General features: G+C 37.8%; 1 protein-coding gene across 3 annotated transcripts in view; it reads right to left on the bottom strand.

Moving 5' to 3' along the window:
- CADM2 (cell adhesion molecule 2) overlaps positions 1 to 20,937 on the bottom strand; it is a 610,241-nt gene that overhangs the window by 44,485 nt on the left and 544,819 nt on the right. For 2 of the 3 annotated variants that reach the window (XM_027692563.1, XM_027692564.1), the window contains one exon: positions 6,369 to 6,488. The exons of the other annotated variant lie outside the window; for it this stretch is intronic. In XM_027692563.1, coding sequence (XP_027548364.1) covers positions 6,369 to 6,488 — 120 coding nt within the window. The remainder of the gene's footprint in view (positions 1 to 6,368; positions 6,489 to 20,937) is intronic. 3 annotated transcript variants of the gene reach the window in all.

Here is a 20,937-nt window from a genome sequence, read left to right on the forward strand (position 1 = left end):
GGCCCAGGGAGCCACGTGTCTACTAATGAGCTGAGGCCAGACACAAACAAAGTCGTGGAGTTTTCTTCCAATGTCAGAGCCCTTGGCAACAGAGAGAACATGGAAAAGGAGGCAGATAGGGCTGCACTCCTGCATCTCCTCTCTGCACCCAGTAGTGGATCTTGGAAAACTGGGCACCATTTCTCTTCCTGGTCTCCTCTATTTAGCCCATACAAGCGCCAGTGAATGACAGGGTGCTTTCCATCCCTGGCTGCAGATGTTAGGGAAGGTTTTCCAGCTACCTCTCAGCTGGAGCCTGTAGATGTTTCACCTGTGGAACAGCTCTGACCAGAGACAGCCCAGTTTCAAGCCTCAGGGAAAGAGGTTTGTACAATAGGTTTGTGATTTCATCATGGTCTGATACAGTAGATGAGTTGGAGGGGGAGATCCTTCAGGTTTGGCTTCAGTCCATTACCTGGAAGGTGTATGCCCTTCCACCCTTCCCCCCACCACATGGCCTGAGACCCCACAATGGAGCACTCACCAGACCACCACGGGAGAGACCGACAAAAGAGGAAGTTTATTGTGGGATGGGGGCTTATATAGCTCTTGGGAGGGTCAGAGGGGACCAATCACAGGTGAGGGGTCTTGCAATCAGGTAGGGAGTTTACAGCCAATAAGGAAGGGGTTAACAAAAGATCGATGAGAGCACCTTGGGACATCTTCCCAGGATACTCCTGCCTGAGAGATAAGGGGTCACACAGAAGGTATTGGGGAAAAGCAGTGACTCTGCAAAGAGCCATCTTAACACGAGTTTAAACAACATTAAAAACTTCTGATTCACCAGTCCATCTTTGGCAGGACTTTTTCCATACATCCATTGCTACAGTCTGACTTAGGTTTGTTGTGATTTGTTAACACATCATCTAAACAGCTGAGAAACAAGCAGAATGGAAAAATAAGGGCAATGAAAGAAATCATTGTAAAGTCGTGAAATGGCCATTCTTGAAAGGTGGTGCTAAAGCCTTACTTGAATGCCTAATGGAAAAGAAAAAAAATGATCTGAAGAACTGTTGGTTTGAATCTCAGATTGTTTGGCCTCCCGAGAAATCTAGACACTGGATACATCAGTAGGAGACTGGTGTAAAAGAAGGGAGAAAGAAGACGTAAAACCCAGAAAGTTGTAGTTTTCTTACTCGGTTTGAATAAAACTAAACACAAATTAGGTTTTATGTTACTGCTACAGAAGCATTTGGCTTGTAGCTCACTGTCATAGGAAACTGCTTTTAACGTCAGACAACCACCATTTTTGTTATCAGAGCTGAATGCAAGTAAGCATACACAACTATATTTAAAGTACAAGTCTGCCCTTATCTCCCTTGCCCCTCACATATTCTACAGCTTATCCTTGCTTTGTTGTTTCCTTCTGTGTCAATATCTCAAAGTGCCAAGTTATGTTAATCAGATTATATGAAAGAAAAATGAAATCCCACAAAAAGAACTGGCAATGTTTAGCATTTTTGGATAGGAAAAGTATATGAGGACTACAAGTACTGTCCAAACAGTTTCTGCATTTAAGCCATAAAGAAATAGTTATTCTAGGAGGGTTTGGTCTTATTTCTTAATATAGACTTCAAGGTAAAAATAGGAAATAAGAAAGCAATGTAATTTTTTAGCTAAGATGGTTGACTTTTATGCTATTAAACAGAAATATTCACAAACTAAAGTCACAATAGTTTTCAAAACTATTACATCCTCAAACTCTTCCTTATACCACCGTAAACTCTTCTTCTAAATTTAGCTCCACAGATCTCCTTTAAGAAATCCTTATTTTATACCAGAGCCAAAGCCAATAAAAGCAAAGTGGGTTATAATAAAGCAGGGATTTCATTCACATATAAATGTGTACATTCATTGGCTTTGTGGTCACCCTGACAAATAAACTCTTGAACTTCACAGTGCAGTTGCCTGGGAGCAGCATGATGTCTCTGCTGTACACAACAACTTCTGGAGATGCTTTTAGGCATTTCTATATAAAGCTTTAAACATTCTGCTACAGTCATTATACAAGTGAGTCAGCTGAGGCTGAATCATTCTAATATGTGCAATGAATGGAATGGATCTATCTTTTGAGCTTGGGATATTCTTGCAATGTTAATTTTGCACCTATTTTGGAGCTGTTGGTGAGATTTCAATCTTCAGCAATAAGAAGTCAAAATAAACAAGTTTTATAACATCTTTGACTTTTTTTTTTCCCCTCTCCTTGTCAGGAATAGGACTTAAATAAAAAAAAATTGTTCTGTTTGTGTGTGGGTGATTAATATAGTGCCAGCCTGTGGGGGGGTTTTATGTACATTGTGTACATAAGTTTTTTTACCTCTGCGAATCCAGAAACACAGAGCTATTCTGACTTGAGGTGGCTTCTCCTGAACTGTTAATCACATGCCCCCTCCACCTACAGGACTTTGAAGTATTGGAATGGCATCATCTCAATTAACTTTATACTAACAAAGAATTTCTCCAGTGGAGGCATCCCTTATTTCACTATTAGGAGCAAATCCACAATCCTCCTGTGCCTCTTTCCAGTCATAAAAGGGAAAAATAGCATGGATCTATGCACAGCTTTCACAAATAACATTACATAAATCTGATAGAAAGACAACTACTCACACAGTGTATAATTATTCTTTCAGCAGTCCTCCAGATTTGTTTCTTCTCATACATTTTATTCTCATTTTGTCGTACATTCCTCATCACGGTTATTAGGCTTTAAGATACCCTTGACAAATATATAAAGGGCAACACTCTTCACTGGCATCAAATTATGTTTAGATTTTTTGAGTTAGTAGGTAATGTACCAGTAAAAGAATAATTAATTCCTGAAGGACTGAGCACAAAGGCAAGCATACGTGTGTCTGAGAAAGTGAAAAGTTTGACTGAACAGGAAGTTTATGAATTATGATGCTGTCATCCAACTGGATCAGTAGCTTTTTTCATGCTGTTTACTAAATGCCATGCAAATTAAGACAGCAATGGATCACACGGTTCCAGAATTAACTGATGACTTTCGGAGAATTTTTTTCCCCGTTAATTCAGGCTTTCGGTAATGAGGAGGTACAATCACCATAATGCAAAATGCCTTAGATTTACAGATTCTCTTGCCTCCTTATATCCTGTATCATATTCTTGTAAAGACATTTCCTGTGGCTGGATGTGGAGTAACATATTCTCAAAGTGGACTGTGTAAAAGTCCTGCAGAATAGAGGAATGTCTTGTAAAATTTACCTGAGGTGATTCTTAAGTATCAAGTAATAATTTTAGAACAGAATTAGTGAAATCTGTCTATCAAGTTCATTATGTCAGCTATTGGAAATCTAGTTCAAAGATATTACTAAATAGATGCGCTACCCTACGATCTGGGGCAAACTTCTGTTTCTTTAAGGCATGATCCAATAACATAAGACAAAGAGAAATGGTGCTTCCAACAAAAAAAAATAGTTTTGAAGGTTGAGAATGTATGAATAGTTTCTCAGTTTAATGTCCTTATATATTCCTTCATGTCAAAAATCTCACTGGAATAGGATGAAGAAGTGTCAAAGGAAAGTGTGTTTATGTGGGACTTTTTGCTCAGCCAACAACAGATACTATTGAAAATCTGCCCCTTTCCTCTTATGCCATTTGTACCTCTGCTGTGGAGGTGTTCTGACAATCCAGACAAGGTTCAGCCTAGCATTTCAGGATAGGAGAACTCTGCCTTCAAAGCAGTCACTGTAAGTTTGTGAACATCATTTGTTTTATTGGTCCAAGAAAGGAGATGAAGGGACCTAAGGAGAGCATCCTGTCCATTTCGCTCTGCCATGGGAATCAAGCACTTTTAATGAAAGCCAGGATGAAGGAAGTCATAGAACTTAAATAGCTACATCAGAGTCACTGCCTCCCGTGCATTTACAAAGCTTCTCCACTAAATGCCTTTGCCACTAAATAAGGGGATTCGTTTTCCCCATTGAACTCAGAAAATAACTCTTCATCAGAGTCATACTGACTTCTTTTTCAAAGGTAAAACCAAACAAACCAGTGCCTTCAGCTTCTTTTCAGAACACATCTTTAAATTTTCTGTCCTTGTTTTTTGATCTCTATTTGTGGTCATTTCTCAGTGTGACCCCCCTGGTAGAAATAGCGCTCTAGTTGTCATCCATTTTGGGATAAAACACCAATTGTTTCAGCCTTGTCCTCACCATTCATCAATAGGATCACTAAATTTCTTCATTTTTGTCTTTCATCTAGTGTATTTCTAAACACTTTTGTTTTGTTACATTTCTCACAACTTGCTAGTTTCATTTTGCACCTGGTTTTATATTCGGTCTCCTGTTTCTTCCACACTGATCTACTCTATAATTTATGTTTACACCAACCTCTCGTTTTGATGTTTTCATGGTGTTTGATTTCTCAGATTGTTCGATAAACAACTTCATTAGTTTACTACACGTGTCCTGTCTTTTCCTCTGCACTGGGATAGACAGTCATTTTCCTTTCAACACAAGCTTTTCAGGAAATAGACTTCCCACACTCATTTATCCCTTTGCTTATCTGCCCAAGAGATTGTAACTACCAGTTCCTTGAGGCTGAAGTGGTTTCACCTTCTCAGTCATTTTGCTGGGAAAAGCGAGTGCTCGTGTTTTAGCCATTGGTCACCTTCACCCATATTTCCTTCCTGGACTCTCTCTCAAAGCAGCATCTCTTTGTAACTGTGGCATCAAACTCCATGCATTCTCATATGTTTTAAGAGTTGAGGCTTAGAAGAGAGTTCTCCTGTTTCAGATCTTCCTCTTGGTGCTGGGCACACAAATGATAAAAATGAACGGCTCATAGTAAAGGAAAATGAGGCCCTAAACCTCATGTAGGAGGTAAGACAATGCCTTAAAAACATGAATACGCTACATATACAATCACAATGGTGACATGGTTATGATCACAAAACAAACAGAAGAAAACAATTCATTAAGGACAGAAGAAACCAGCACAGCACACCAAGAACTTTATCCTTCCAGTACATGAGCCCTCAGAAAGCTGGCAAATTTCTGGTGCTTGACACAAACCACTCTTTCATAAAGACATGATAATTCCTGTAATTCTGTTTCTTTTCAGGAAATGTTCTTGCAACCACTCAGACCCATGAGCACGGGGCTGCTTTCCATGGTCTGTCCCTTTTTTTCTGGAGGAAAGGGATTACTATAAGTCTTGTTCTCTTTTTCACTGAAACAACAGTATATGTTTTTCATTAAAAACAGTACTAGAGCTTAAAAAATGTAATTTCAGGTTTGATGTCAGTTTATTCATGAAGGCCAAAATATTAAAACACCAACGCCCTATGGAGGAAGAAGTTGGGTGCTCTGATATTATCACAATCTTTACACAATGGACTTGCAAATTAGCTCAGCTTCTTCTTGCAAGTTAGGTCACTACAACTGACTCGTAACAACATTTCCAGAACAAAAAGATTGCATGACTCTGTCTTAACTTTCCTGGTTGGCCTAGTTGTACCTCATCATGTGAACATTGCAGTGTAGTAAATTAATATTATTTCCTCTCCCTTTGTGCAAGGAAAGCTTTCAAGAGACCACGTAGAAAACTTCTGCCATTTCATTTACCGTGAGAGATGTGTAGCTACCCAGAAGATGATAATCTGTGAAACCCTGCACACACATCTTCCCTATTTAACAAGTCATCTGATCAGTTGCTGAATACAAGAGTAAAATTAACCTTTATATTTTGCACATAAAGAAATGAAGCATTACCAGAAACATTTGAAAGCTATAACAGAAAAAAAACCAACAGGATGAGGACGCGGAGGGGAGAGAGAAATTTCAGCTTACTTACTCTAGTTCTGGTGAGATAACAACACCCCTAATTTAGGAATACCTTAAACTGTAAAAGACCAACAAGGGTGATGTAATGCAATGCCTCTGTTACCAAGCAAGATTGCATCAACAGAAATTCCAATGCTGAGGCACCTATCTTGTTTTAAATGGTAGCACCCAAAATAACCACTCTTAAAAGGTCAAGTTTATTTAAAAATAGCTTGCTTGCATTTTACATTAAAGTTAATTTACTAACCTTAAAAAAATTAAATGCAAATCTATACAAATAATTTAAGCATCCTGTCAAAGTTCACATACACACTGCTAGAGCAATGAAAATATTCAAGGTCATATGAAATCTTTCTTAACCGTGTACCATCCTGGGGCTTATTCCATTAAAGATATATAGTATACATTGAACTAAAATGTTTGAACCCTCTCTTTAGCAATATCTACCCTTCTTAGAAATAAAACCTAAAATTTCCTATTCGTAATGTGTTTTCCAGGCCATAACAAAGAAGTATACTGTACCTCTGATGCTGGTGGCTGTTGCCGAGGTGGTTGTGCTGGCTGTTAAGGCTACAGTGGTTGTGACTGTTGCAGTGGTAAGGGAGGGGATGACAGTAGTGGGAAGCAAAGTGTTGAAAACATCTGGTGAGTGGAAAAAAAAATATAAAATAAAATCATATCATGCAAACAAAGGAGAACCATAACAGTGGTTTAATTTGTAAATACAAGAATGTTGAAAATGACTAAATTAAAACATGATTAACATAAATTATTACAGGTACAGCGGAGTACCTTTAAATTCTTGACATTTATCACTCTCGATTTTTTAGTCAATCTTTGAGCACATGGAATTTAAAACTCTGTTAAAATGACCAAGCTTCCACAGATCTAGAGAGTGACGGTTTAAGTGACAAGAATCCATTTCTTCACTGAGCCATTTTAAATGCCTCATATAGTAGAAACCATACACAGATGAAACATGCTGTGTCAGAGTGGGAGATGAAAAAAACACCATCATGCTAAAATAAACACACACATGTTAACGAGAAATGGCTGTATGTTAAAACACCCACTTTCAGACAGACTCAATGGAGGGAAAAAGGGGAGAAAATGCTACTAACTATAAGAGCTGCTTTTTCCGGATTGCTTTTCTTCTTCCCACACATTTGATTAAGACACAGTTGTCTGCTAAGATCCAGAGCAGAGTATATTTCAAAATCTTTACCCTAATTAGCAGGCACATTCATCTTTCAGTCATCCTTAACACAATTTATTGTTAGTACACACATCGGTATTCCTCTAAAGCAGCTTCAAACTAAAAATCAGAAAGTCTAATAGTATTGCCATTAACAAACCCGTGCTTGCAAGTCAGAAAAAATGCATAGTCCTGATGATGAAACCCTTCAGCTTTTGATCAAGTGCAGGTGTGCCAGGCTTGGGGGCACCACTGCTTCACTGTAGAGGAACCAACAATATCTGTTGCAAAATGCTCCAACACAGAGCAGAACATAACCAGATGTACAGAGAGAAAATCCTTTGATTACGCTGCCAAAAGCAATAAAGACCAATAGGACTTTGCTTATAAGGTGATTGCAGGTTTTAAAGAACAAACAAACAAAAGCCCTGAAGAGAACCAAAGAAAAGCACTTCCATGAAGACATAAAAAGCATCTGACATTTTTCAGATTATTTATATCGCGGGTTTAAAAGGAAAGGACTCGTTTCTTGGCAGCTGATGGTGAGTAACCCATTCCATACTGATTTCAGTGAAAATATTTCTGAAGGGTGCTATTCAATGCAATAAAAGAGCCAAAATCTGACCCACAATCTGTCTTCCCTTGCTGTGGAAAGAAATGCAATTGGTCATCAATTCTGACTGAAATCAATGGAAGCTGAAGTAGCTCAGAGCTTTTCAGTATTGGGCCCTACAGAACACACTCCAGACACAGGGTCCTTGTGTTCAGCATTGCATATTTACTCTCTCAAGACCTCAAAGTAACATACTTACCTTATTTTCACACTGGACGACAGATTATCCTGCAACTTTCAAAGTCTCCTTGTTAGTTAACATTTATAAGTCACCTAAAATTTTCTGTATTCCTCTAGTTTTGATAAACACCAGCACTATAGCCTCTGGAATCTACACTTCTGGGATTTTCCACTTCTGAAGCCTTCAGAAAACAGCACAAGATCCCTCTTTCATCTGTTGTACACTGATATTTAATCTATTTCTCAGTACAAAATATTCTCAAGCCAGAAAAATTAGAACAGGCTTTTAGAAACTCCCTCAGTGTAGCCACATTAATCACCAGGAAAAATGATAATATTACCTGGAGTGTGAGTACCACAATAATTAAACAGAACTGAGTATAACAAGCATTAGAAATAAATTAACATGTTAAAGAGACACATGTCACATGTAGTGATCTATGCAATTTCTTCTTATAAAGGGAAACTCCTTCCCTGATAAGTATCTGCTAAAAATGAAATCAAACAGAAAAAAAACCCCCACCTACTTCACAAGAAGAGCAAAGCCTTGTTTACTAAGAAAGCTTTACAAATCATTCCTGTAGGTAAAACCTAATTAGTGTGACTTATGGTTCCATTAATTATCTTTCTTGAACATGCCATTTACTTGAGACTGCAATGACAACTTAGGGTTTTATGGCAGTGCTATCTGTTCTGCAAACACACTGTCTACCTATTTTACCAAATAATAGCTTACATGAGTGACTGGTAAACTCAGAATTTGATTGCTTTCTGGTTTCTCTTCTGGCTGAAGCATTTCCAACAAGATTTCTCATTTTAAATGAAAGGCTATCTAGGAAAAATTCTAGAATATAATATCAGCGTTTTAATACAGATGTGATAAATCTATCTGCTCTCATGAGGTCAAGAATAATGAAAACTTTTGCAGAAATTAGTTTCCTGATCAAAGTCATAAACTCTGATGCCAAATATCAAAATGGCAGCTTTTAAGAAGCCTCAAAGAAAAACATATGTTCTCGAAAGAAACGTAAATATAAGGAATAACATTTGCTTTGTTTCTTCCTTTGCAGAGTAAGGTGAAATTCTCTGTGTAAATGGCTACAGTTGGTCTGCTTTGCTCACAGAATTCCAAAGATTTGCTCTTAAAGACCACAGTACAAGAGAGGAACAAGGAATCAGCAGCCTCAGGAGTGCTACACTGCCCAAGCAATGAAATCTGAGTCTGCTCTGGGCTCTAGAAATGCCTGGTTCATACCCAGGTTCGAGACTCTGCCCGGGGGATTTGCTTCATTAACACCATGAGAGTCCGCAACAGGAATGTGTAAAGTACACAGACAACACATTTTGGAACTCTTGGACCATATCTTACCCTTAAATCTTGTTTTGGACAGCCCAAATCCAGGCACAGCACTCTGAAAAGCACCTGAGCCCCTCTTATGTAAATGGGGCCCCTCAGTCCCATCGAGTCTGACAGAAAGGCTCCGATCAGTCCTTCCAAGAAATATGGATTCTCATGGAAACTTTGTCTTTCCCTGGAAAATGCTTTTGCATGAGAGAAAATGCTTTAGAAAAAATCAGAAGTAATGTACAGTGGTCCTCATTCTCCCCTCTCAGTATTGCAGCTGTAGGAGGTAAGTGGGTTTGGAAGCTCCCAAAATCAGACAAAATACAGGTAAGAAATGATACTTAACAGCACAGGCTTCTGTTTAAGGCATCTGGACCACTGTTTCATAGAGGGTGTGCTGCTTCTTTTTCATGACAGAAGAGGGAATGACAATTTGACCTGTTTCTCATCCTGCAGGACTTTTTTAATATATATATATATATATTTTTTTTTAATGCAGGGCACAGCTATCTTACATCACTAGTGAGGCACACGTTATCCAGAGCTCCCTGCTGGCAGCTGCTCAAAAACATGCTATCAAAGGGACTATGAAGATTTGTCCTCTTGAGCTTTCTGTCAAGAAGGATCTTAACAGAATGGATTTGCAGATTTCTGCCCAAGAAACCCTTGTTAGAGTGAAACTTAATTCAATTTCCTTGTCTCGGAATTTCTGAATCTGGTTGTACACAATGTTCAGCTGAAAGCAAATCTTTGTTTATGCCTCTCATGCCACTAAACACCAAGGATCATTATGACCAAGAGATCTCATAGAGTGGAACTTTTTAATTCAAGTAGCCATACCCAAATCACTGCACAAGATTGCTATTTCAATAATACTAAGGTATTAATCCCTAGCTTCCTGTGAAGCAGAAAATAGCTATATTTTGCAGATGGGGAACCAAAGAAGATAGAAAAGCCATGCTCAGAGATCTAGTAATTGTCACCATTAATTTTGAAATCTCACTTCTAAACTGGATGTCTGTTGACAGACAGATATTCAGCCAGAAATCCAATAATGTATTTAAGTTGGTATTAATTTCAAAACCTTGCTAGCTCTGAAATACAAACAATTCATGGAGAACTAATTGTTTCCATAAAAGTTGTTGGAAATAGAAAAGGGGCTGACCTTCACTCCAAGGGGAGTTACTGACTGCAGTCCCAACTCTTATTCACTTATGTTCCCACATGTTATACAGGTAAGACCTGAACTGGATTTTTGACAAAAAATATGGGCTCCTGGCCATGTTTTTTGGAGGTTTGATCCCAAGTGGATAGAGGAAAAAGGAGGAGCACGCAACGCCTGGCCTGGTCTGGGGGCTGCTCCTTAGCGGAGCTGCTCATGAGTGGCAGAATAATGTTGTACAAGATCAGCTTGAAACAGTGTCAAGCCGTGCCTGATCAAAATTTCCTGTTTGCCTCTCCTCTCTTGAATTGATGCCACTTTCCTCTTACTAAGGCAGAAGACATTCATCCATTTAAGTGTAGGGAGCCTGGACAATTTACTCTCACTGCCGATTTGGCCTTAAGCATTTTTACTCCCCATCTCCAAAGAAATGAGAAATGGTTCTGTTTGGTTTAGCAGGCTTATGTGAAAGATAGATCTGACCTATTGAAAATATTTGACTTTTTTTGGTAAAAACACAACTGATATTTTGACATGACTGAGCACAAATCAGACAACAATAGCTGAAGTTGATAAAAATGTAAAGGCTTTTGTTTCAAGCCTGACAAAGGCTGACAGAAAAATTAAAGGACAGAGTGATAATGATGGATGGCCCTTGCTGTATTTTGACTGAGAATGAAAGAAATTTTAAGTGGTAAACTGAACTGAGTGATGACCTACCTGGGAAACAATCTCAGTGCTCCGTGCAAAATTTAATCAGTCTGTGGTATGTAGCATTAAATAATTTAGCAAGGTTTTAAATTCAAAGGGAGCTGCACTTACCCTCGTTCTAAGAAAACGGGATTGAACAAAAGGATCATTCAGCCTGAATATCATGTGCCAATAGCTCCTTAGCACTTAGACTGAATGATCGTGAACGCTCATGGACATGAGGTCAAGGGGTTCTTTTTGCTAATTGATTCAGATTTATGAAACTCTGAAATGGCAATTATGTGCTTGACATTTTTGCTAGCAAATCAGATGTCATTAAAAATATCCAAATCCTTTTAACAAAAGCTCCATGTAGATCTATATCACTAGTTATAGCATGAGAGACTGCTGGAGAATGAGTTCATGTTGCAAGACATACAGCTGGGCTAAAATGGCCAGGCAGCCTAGAAGGAAAATAAAATAAATCCACATAGCCCCATGGTTGTAAGACATTTCATGGGCCTGTAGATGATATTACATGTTAGAAGATGTGAGACATTTCATTAAAGTTTGATTAAACATAATTTAGTTGCACAGTCATGACAGAGAAAAAAACCCAAGTGCTAAGAGATGCTACAATTTTAATCCTGCTTTTCTTTCTTCCTCAGCTAGAAACTGGTAAGAACAACAGTTTTCTCTTCTCATAGAAAGTTTTATAGCTTGGTGGTTGGTTTGTGGTTTGTTTCTTTGTTTTCTTTTCCTCCCATTTCAAAAGCAATAGGTTTCAGTAGCAAATGAAGGAGGATGAAGTATTTTAAGTTACAGCAAAAAAAAGACTGTTTCCATCTGGTTTCAAAGAGGCAACCAAGAATTGGAATCTGCACGTCCCTGGACCAAATTCTGTCCTTAGAAAGTTAAGAATATAACTCAAAAGAACAAAGCCTATTTCAACATTAGTACTTAGTACCGGCAGTATGGTGTTATCCCAAATCACTTAAAATGAGGGCCTGATATCACACCGTGGCACATTTTTACAACACATGCTCTTACCAGAATTGCTTATGACAAAATAAAAAATGTGATGAATATGAAAAAACAAGGTGTAGTAGCAAGTTATTTCTGATTATGCCATCTCATTTGACACTGAAATATGAAGAAAAAGCCAGCTGCCCTAAATTGTCTTGAAACAACTCCTCCAACAAATGAGTGAATATCTCATTTATTTTGTGCACCAGAGCAACAGCAGGACTCACAAAGACTACGGGTGTGTGAAAGGCTGATTTTCCACCAGTAAAGCAGGTCAGGCTCAGGACAGGTGTGGGAGCTGTCAGAAAACAAGCAGCTGTGGATCTCAGGCTGGTGACAAGAAAAAAGCAGTGCGAAGGAAGTGCCTCAGTGTGTTAGGAAGGACACGGTAAGGGAGGGTAAGTTCTCAGGGCTGAGAGAAGTGACCAGCTCTGCGACTTTTCTCCTCCCTCAAGGTGCCTCTGCCCAGACTCAGGCCACCTCAGCAGTGCTGTGGGACCCTGGGTCATGTGGAAGGGAAGATTATTTATGTAAAACCCACTTCTACCACCTTCCAAGGGGACTCTAACAAGCAGAGCTTGCTGAGCAGAGGCAGCCCCACCCTTCCCCTTGCACTGATCCGAATTTAGTAGGCACTGGGACTACATGTTTTATAATGCTCAGGAGTACTTGCTAAAATTAAAGAGTAGCAGCAAACACAGAAAAAAAAAGGCTTTTTTCTTTCTCGTTTTTCTTTTCTTTTTTTTTCTTTTCTTTTTTTTTTTAATGGATAGAAAAACATGACCTTTCTGCACAGCACAGATGTTGCCACAAACACAGCTTTGCCACCTGGAGATTGGCGTAGTTTGTTGCACACACAGTTGGTGGAGCTGCACACAGGGACCCCCAGGAAACCTGAACCAAGCATTTCACAGGGAAAGCATCTAACATGAACATTTAAGGATTGCACCGGTGGCTCACAGCTTTCAAAAGGTCGGGTTCGACCTTTGAAGCCCTCAGTGCTTACTTTAGGGATCGTTTTGCTCCCCACAGCACTCCACTGAATTTGCTATCAGCAAAAGCACTCGAGCTGCAGCTCCCTTGGAACAGAAAGAGAAGTTTGCAATGAAGGCCCGGAGATGCTGGAACACGCTCCCATTTCCCCATCCGTCAGACTCGTTGTTTGTCACCAGTCCAGCCATTTAAAAAGCTCACCATTCTTGCTCTCAGGGAAGTAGAAGAATAAAAGGTGACATAATGTAGGATGTCTCAACACATTTACCTATTGCTGTTCAGTTTTGGTGGGGCAGATAATATTAAGGGCAACGTTTGTACTGTAGAAAACGAGTGGGCTGTAATGTGTTATTTCCTAATTTCTACTTGTGCTAAAACCAGGTGATACACAGAGAACATAAAAGGATAAATTTGATAATAACTTAACTAGGTGATTGGACATTGAAAAATAACTTAGTACAAGAAAAATTGATATTCTCATTTAGGCAATTCTTTAATACTGAAGAATCTGTTTTCAAGTACTCTAAGTTTTACTTTACTAATGGTTACTAGTGCAAGATTTACCTCTAAGGACAAACCAAACCAAGTATTCAACAGAAAGGTTAATCTCCCATGTTCTGGTGTTATATGAATATAATACAGACTTCAAATTACAATTTACTTTAGCAGTAAAGTGTAAGACCTAATTTTTCCCCAAACTTAGCATAACTTTTGCTAGCAGTTAAAAAAAGTCCTTTCCAATTAAATAGTAGTAATAATAATAAAGTCTATTATTTTAAAGGAGTCAATCTCTCTTGTATAAAAGCTCGCCTTTCTCATTAGTTACAAATACTGCACTGGGCAAATCACTGAAGCTTATGCAACTTGCCTGAAAGAAATTAGGTAAAATTTGCAGAGCATGCAGGAGGCTAAGGAAATTAATTTTGTAATTCAACATTTTAAATAAAAAGGTAGTTTTAGAGCATTGTTTGAGACCACAGCCTGAAATGAAGAAGCTTTACCTACAAAAAGGCATCTATGTATGTCTTGATTTTGTTCACAACCCTACATTAACAAATATATACACAGTAAAGAATGGATCTCGGCCTTGAAGATTTGTAAGGTCATTATTTGGACAGTACAGACCAAATGTTAGGGGAAAAGAGGCAGCATTATTCCCATTTCACAGCTGGGGAAATGAACACAGAAGATTTAAGTGGAATGTCTTAAATTTTACGGACTTCTGAGACTGACAGGGGAGTTCAAAACAGATCTCCTGAGGCTCATTTCAATCCCCTACTAAAAAAAACAAACCCAAAAATCAAAAACACAAAGGAAAACAAAACCTTTCTCAAAACTGCATTTAAAAAAGCAGTTGTCCTTATACCTGCAGTGCCAATTTCACTGCATTCAAGACAAAATGTTACCACAAAAGCCACCAAACATCTTGTATGAATAAAGCCAGCATGATTTTCCCCCACCATTCTATCACTATTAATATGGTGTTCTAGGCCCATTGCCACTGCTTAAAAATCACATTAGGCTGTAATGTTCATTTTTATTCTTTTAAAGTAAACAGACAAGCCATATTTCCTTGTTTTTCCAAGGCATAAAATAGGACCATTCAAAATTAAATGAAATAAAGTACCGGCAGCTGGCCCTTGAAAACCTATAAGGAGAAGCTAATGCACAACACAAATTCAGACACCAGCAGCCTTGAACAAAGATGACAGCTTTCCCTGAATGACACTTGACTCTTTCTGCACACACAAAAAAAAAATTAAAAAAGCTCAGCCAGAATTGCACTGAGAAGCAGAAAGAGGTCAAGGAGAATTTTCCCAAATTTCCCTGTTACGGAGGCATGTGTTGAAACTAAGTGGAGGCAAACAGATTGCTGATCTCTATTTTATTACAGTTGCTACTTTCATTTCTCTGAGAAATTCAGGACAGATCACTGAAATTGCTTAAACAACTCAAAACTCACTTCAATAATTTTAAGGTTAGTAAAAAGAGATAGCGGAGAATGTCATTTATTTTAAATGACTTTATTTCAAAATATAATCAGAGGGGTCCAAGGCTAATCTGAAACACTTTATCACAGTGCCATAGCTGTATCTCAATGAAAATCACCTTGGGAAAGTGAGTGGCATCTTTGCAACCTAAAACATAGATTGTTGCACTTCATTGCACTGTCTTTGACTAATAGAATTAATTCTCACATTCCTATCACCAAAGTACACTACACGAGAAAATAAGGCCCTATCTTTCTAGCTGTCAATCTGTAATGCTCTTTTCTTGCTCAAAAGAGTTCTACACACGTGGTCAAATTCCTGTCATGACTCTTTGCCCTTGTATAACACATAACCATGGATGGGGGGATAAATGCAACATAGTCAAGACTTAATTTTGTTAATATTATCCAGCTTGCCATCAGGCTGGCAGATATTTAGTGCCTTAACTATTAAGCCATCAAATAGGATAATTCACCCTTGGAATGTCACAGTGTTTTTTTTTATAAAGAATGCTTGATCATATTGCTAATTTATTTTAAACGAAATGATATACAAAGCAGTGCAAAGAGATTTCACTTCCTGCTTAGGGATGCTGAAAGCCATCCAGAGCTCTCCTCAATCAAGCACCAAACTAGCACTTCAACCTGTCAGGGTCCTTCAACTCCTCCCTGCCTCCTACCAATCAAGGATTACGAAACCTGCAGTAAATGTAAAACACAGAAATCACTGGGGGGAAAAACAAAGCCACTAGTGCAATGGCCCACAGTAATATCTAAAGAATAAAACACTTTAACAACGGTTTTTTCTGTGCTTCCTCCTCTCCTTTGGTTTGTTTTTGTTCTTCACTTGCCATGAGGATTAATATGGGCAGTTCCAGCTGAAAGATATACCCTCCTCAGGCATGAGGTTACCAAGAAAAAACAATTTTTGTCTTCCAGGGTGTATGTGGGGAGTAAACTGCCCAGGGTGTATGTGGGGGCTGTGTGGATACCAGCGAAGGAAAAGTAATGAAAATGCACATCTGAGTACAAAGTAGATAAGGCACAAAAACCCAGGCACTTTAATTCTTCTGCCTTGAGGCCTTCTAACAAAATAAAAGTAATCCTTTGACAATGAAAATTGTTTGGATCACTCTCACAAATGACACATCACCTTCCACCATAACATGAACACCATCAGTTGTAGCTGATACCTGGAGACCTGTTCACAGGCACCTGTTCACGGGCAAGTTTCTTCAAATGGGGTTTAGAGCTTTCTTAGTGCTCATGAGGGAAGCACAGCCTTGTGAAACAAGATCCTCATGTGGCATATTCCAGCCAGCTTTATCAGCTTTGGTGGCAATGGCCTTTTTGATTTGGTTTGTTTTTTTTTTCTCCTTGCAACCTGAGAATGGTTTTGAGATACACCCTTACTGCCCTCCTGATTATTTTTTGCTGTCTGTTCTCCTTTCTGTGAAAGACACACAGAAAGATCGATGTGATGAGCTTTTCTGAAAGCTGCCAAAAGAGTCTGGAATCCTTGAGACAAAGTCAAGGTGGTTCACAGGAACTCAGAGTAAGATCCAATGCAGAAAGTCTATGATAGGATTTAGCAATAAAAAATGTGACTTTAATTACAAAACAAAGAGAAGTTTATTACATTGCATCAAGAATTCAAGAAGTAAGACCTGAAAAAAATAGTTTGTGATTGCAGCTTAGAGGATTCCATTTTGGAGGAGGGGCTAAAGACACTTCAAGGTCCCAACACAAATTTCGATGGAACCTATGCTGTGAAGAAAGATTAGGAAGACTTATAAAATTTAAAAGATTTTTTTGAAGATTTTTTTTTCAGGAAAATTTAAAATTTTTGTCCTTATGATCTGTTTTTTAGTTGAAAGAATACTGAAAACAAGGGGGGAAATACCTTATTTGCTGTAAGGAAAATGCTACTAGAATAGTGTAAGAAACATTTGATTGAATATTTTTTTTTCCTTTATAGAATATAGAAATGCAGGTTAAGATAAACTCCAGAAAAATTTACCATAATTAAAATTTTAAATAGGAAAAATAGAATAATTGGTACTAAAAATTATTACCATCAAATTATGGATGTTAGAAATATTAATGGCTTGATATAAGCTACGTGTCTACTTCTCTCTGAGCCTCCATGCTCTTCCCATGTGATCAGAGACCTTAGATATGAAAGTTCTCAAAGTTCTGGTTTTTTGCAGAAGCTTTCTCTGCCCCTCTCAGTCTCCAAAGCATTTTTACCCATTTCCATTTGGTCAGAACCTTCCCAAGGTTCCCAATCTCAGGTGGAACTAAGCACAGTTCTGATGTATCACCTAGCATTAGCTGTCATTTTAAGCAATATCAGTAGCTAGAATACTATTTTCTTCCTTGAATTGAGTGGAAACCTGAGCAACCTATTCTCAAAAGAAGGGTGAGTTACAGAAGCACAACTGTGAGAAAGAAAGGGACAGGATACCCTTATTTGCATTCCACAGCACCTAATGGTGCAGGAAAGATTTCAGCTTAGAAAAATCACTAAGTCACTTTAATATTATCCTTATAGTTTGAGTTTTCTGAAAAATAAATTATTTAGATGGAAACAGAAGATCATTAGCAACTGTTAGACTATAACTTTATCAGCAGTCTCAAGTGAAATTATTCAGTTAACAGTTATATTTTCTTCATGAAGATTGCACATGATCTTCACAGGTATGGTAATTTTACAATCTGACTTCTCAAACAGAAAAGCTCAGATGAAGTAAAGTTCAAGAAAATTGGGGGTATAAGCAGTAGCAAAGTGTGAAGTACAGAGAAATTAGAGAGCAAGCTTTGGTACTGCAGCAAATCACTGATAATAAACTCGACAGCACCATTTCAGAAATACGTGGCACTGAAGGTCAGATAAAACAGTTCTCAGATAAAGCAAGAGTAGTAGATCTAGTTCAAGAAGTACTTCATTGTATATAATACCCATATACAAGCATCCAAAATATTAACTTTATGCACTTATTGGGTACGGACAAAAAAAAAATCCCTCATTATAACTCAAAACCAACACACAACCTTTTCTTTATCAGGAATCACATAAGAAATTCCAATCAAGAACCATCACATTTGCCAATGATATGTATACACAGCAAATTAAATATTTTCAAGAGTTGTGTGTTATTAGAGACATTATCCAAAACTACAGGCTTTTAGAATACCTATGACATCCATTCAAATAGGAATGAACTATATATATTTTAATACATTGTTAGAGGTTGGACCTGGAGAGAGATTTGCTGCTGATTAAATGCTCTGGGTTCAATTATTTCAATGAGCACTCCAGTCAGGAATAAAAATAAAAAAAAAAATAAAAAAAAAAATTAAAAAAATTCTTCCATATGTTATCTAACAAAATCACTTTATTTTCAAAGGGTTTTTTTTAATTAAAAACAGTATTTTAATGTAAAAAGGTGGAAGTGTCAAACATATTTCCCAAAAGTGTTAGTGTGGTTTGGAATGCTATTTACTTGACCTTTCCAAAATAATTTTAAGCTTATCTGGAAAAAAATTTGTATCTTATTTTTCTAAAGTCATCATAAATGAAGAAAGATCAGTTCACGCAGCTCAACTATACACCCCATTATTCAAGTATTTATCAACAAAAAGCAATTTCAAAGTAGCTGCCTTGAGAGTGTTCAGGGATAATAGCTGGACAATTCATCCATAAAATTAAGCCAACAATTCCACCATAAGTTTCTTGACAGACTTTTCCTACCTGAAAATGTCAACTAAACACTGTTCTTCTTTAGTCCAATAATAAAAGCTGTATTACACAATGATTTCTTAATTCATCTGGCTGTGTGACATTCACCTGCATTGTGCTTTAAGGTTTGGACCACATCTTCTGGAGAAGTCAAATTTAATAATATGATAATTATTTAATAATATGATAATTATTTAATAGATCAAAAATCAAAACATTTCAACCCAACTTGAAGGGCTGTGCTTTGAAGAATAACATATGTATGAAATTCTCTGGGTGTTTATAATGCTACCTTTAACACAGGGTTTCAATGACTCACTTTCTTGGGCCTGACACAGTGTAATCTTGCTCCTCCTCACTTTGATTTTTGCTAAAACTATCCAGTTGATGTGGATTTCAAAGGAGATGATGATGATGATGATGAAAAAAGAGATCTCTTCCTGGATAATTTAGCAGACTCTGATTGCTTTTGCTTGTGGGTATGTATGCATACATGCATGGTGGGGAAGTGGAAGAGAGAAAAAAAAGAGAGAGTTTTGGGGGAAGGAAGGGTTTTGAGATAGACAGTCTTCAAGAGCATTCTTTTATTTATTTTTCATCAGAAAGCCCAGGCTCCTCTGTCTCTGAGTCTCTATCATCTTCTTATAAGATGGGAATAGGAAAAACTTTTCACCTTTGTTTCAAGGACTCAAAATTGAGACTTCCTTCTTTTAATTCAAACACAGATATAAAAAAGAAAAATCTCAAAACTAGAAGGCACAGATATTCAAATGCACTAATTTTCTAATTATGTCCTAAGATGTCTTCTGAGTCCCACATTTTTGATATACCTTGATTGCTGAAAGGGCAATTTTGTGGGTTTTTAACCAAAATTACCCACTATTGTAGCCATAAATGTTATTATTGTCACATCACACCACAGGTCTCCACAATTCTCTTTTCCCAAAGCCCAAGCTTTGTTCGCCCAAAGGTGGGATAGGCAAAGAAAGTGTCTTCTCCAAAATGTGTGTGTAAATGAGACATTTCAACTCAGAAACTTTAAAGTGGGAAACTTTAGAAATTATCCTGTTATCTCTCTTTTGGTCTTACCACAAAAACAGAGGGCAACAAGATTACTGATGAGCTTGTTTCTCCATGTGGATGCTGTTTCCTTTCCTTCCCACCTCCCCTCTGCCCCTCTAGTGAATATTTTTATGTGCTTTTTGATGTATGTTTATGACGATGAGGTGTCCAAAAACACTACACAAGATTTATCAGAGTTCTGCAGTCAAAACATTTGCAAATCAAAAGATCTATTGCCTATTCAGCAAGCTTAGTTTTCCAAGAAAGCAGAAAATATCCTCACCTCCTTGGTTTTCTTTCAATTTACTGTTCTACTCAGTTTCTACTTGTTTGGAGAGATTTGAAAAGAAACTTGTATAAATTTAAAAGTGTACCATGCTGGAATTATGAGTGGCCACAGAGGATCAGCCTCTATAAATGTATTTAGGTATCATTTAACAAACCGAGGTGTCTGGTGCAGATTTGGTACAGGTCATTTACCAGATGTGGAGAACAGTCAATCACAGAGATTTACAACTAGACCAAAAATGAAGAAAAAAGGTGAAAAAAAGCCCACTAAAGAAAGAGAATGAATACAAGGGACAGGAATCCAGGAAATGCAGAGTTTAAGATCATAACTAATGAGAAAATGAGACCAGGGTGGAAAAATCTGAGAATTTACTGAAGGGAAGCAGGACAAGTATAAAAGTGATTTGAATTGCATACTTCCAGGACAAACAGCAAGAGAGGCCAAATAGCTTGTAGAGTTGGGAAGTGAAGAGATCAAGCAGCAGGCTTAAACAAACAAAAGAGAATACTTTTCCCTCAAAGCACGTAACTCAATTCAGGAACTTGTTGCCACAGGTTACTGTGAAAGCTAAGATGACAAATGTTTTGAAATGGGACTGGACAAGCAGGTGGAATATAAATAATGTTATAGTTGGGAAAGGTGCAGTGGGACCTTTGGTCTTACACACTGTAGGAGATCTTCTGTTTGAAAGCACTTTTCAAAATACTAATGAGGATGTAACTCGGTCTTTCGGCTGCCTTTATTTGCAAAAAATAGCTTGCCTAAGAAAAAATACAAAATAGAGAGGCTGAAGACAAAGAAACA

The sequence above is a fragment of the Neopelma chrysocephalum genome, unplaced genomic scaffold (genome assembly GCF_003984885.1).
Source record: "Neopelma chrysocephalum unplaced genomic scaffold, ASM398488v2 Primary Assembly neopelma1_87, whole genome shotgun sequence".
Taxonomy (NCBI): Eukaryota; Metazoa; Chordata; class Aves; order Passeriformes; family Pipridae; genus Neopelma; species Neopelma chrysocephalum.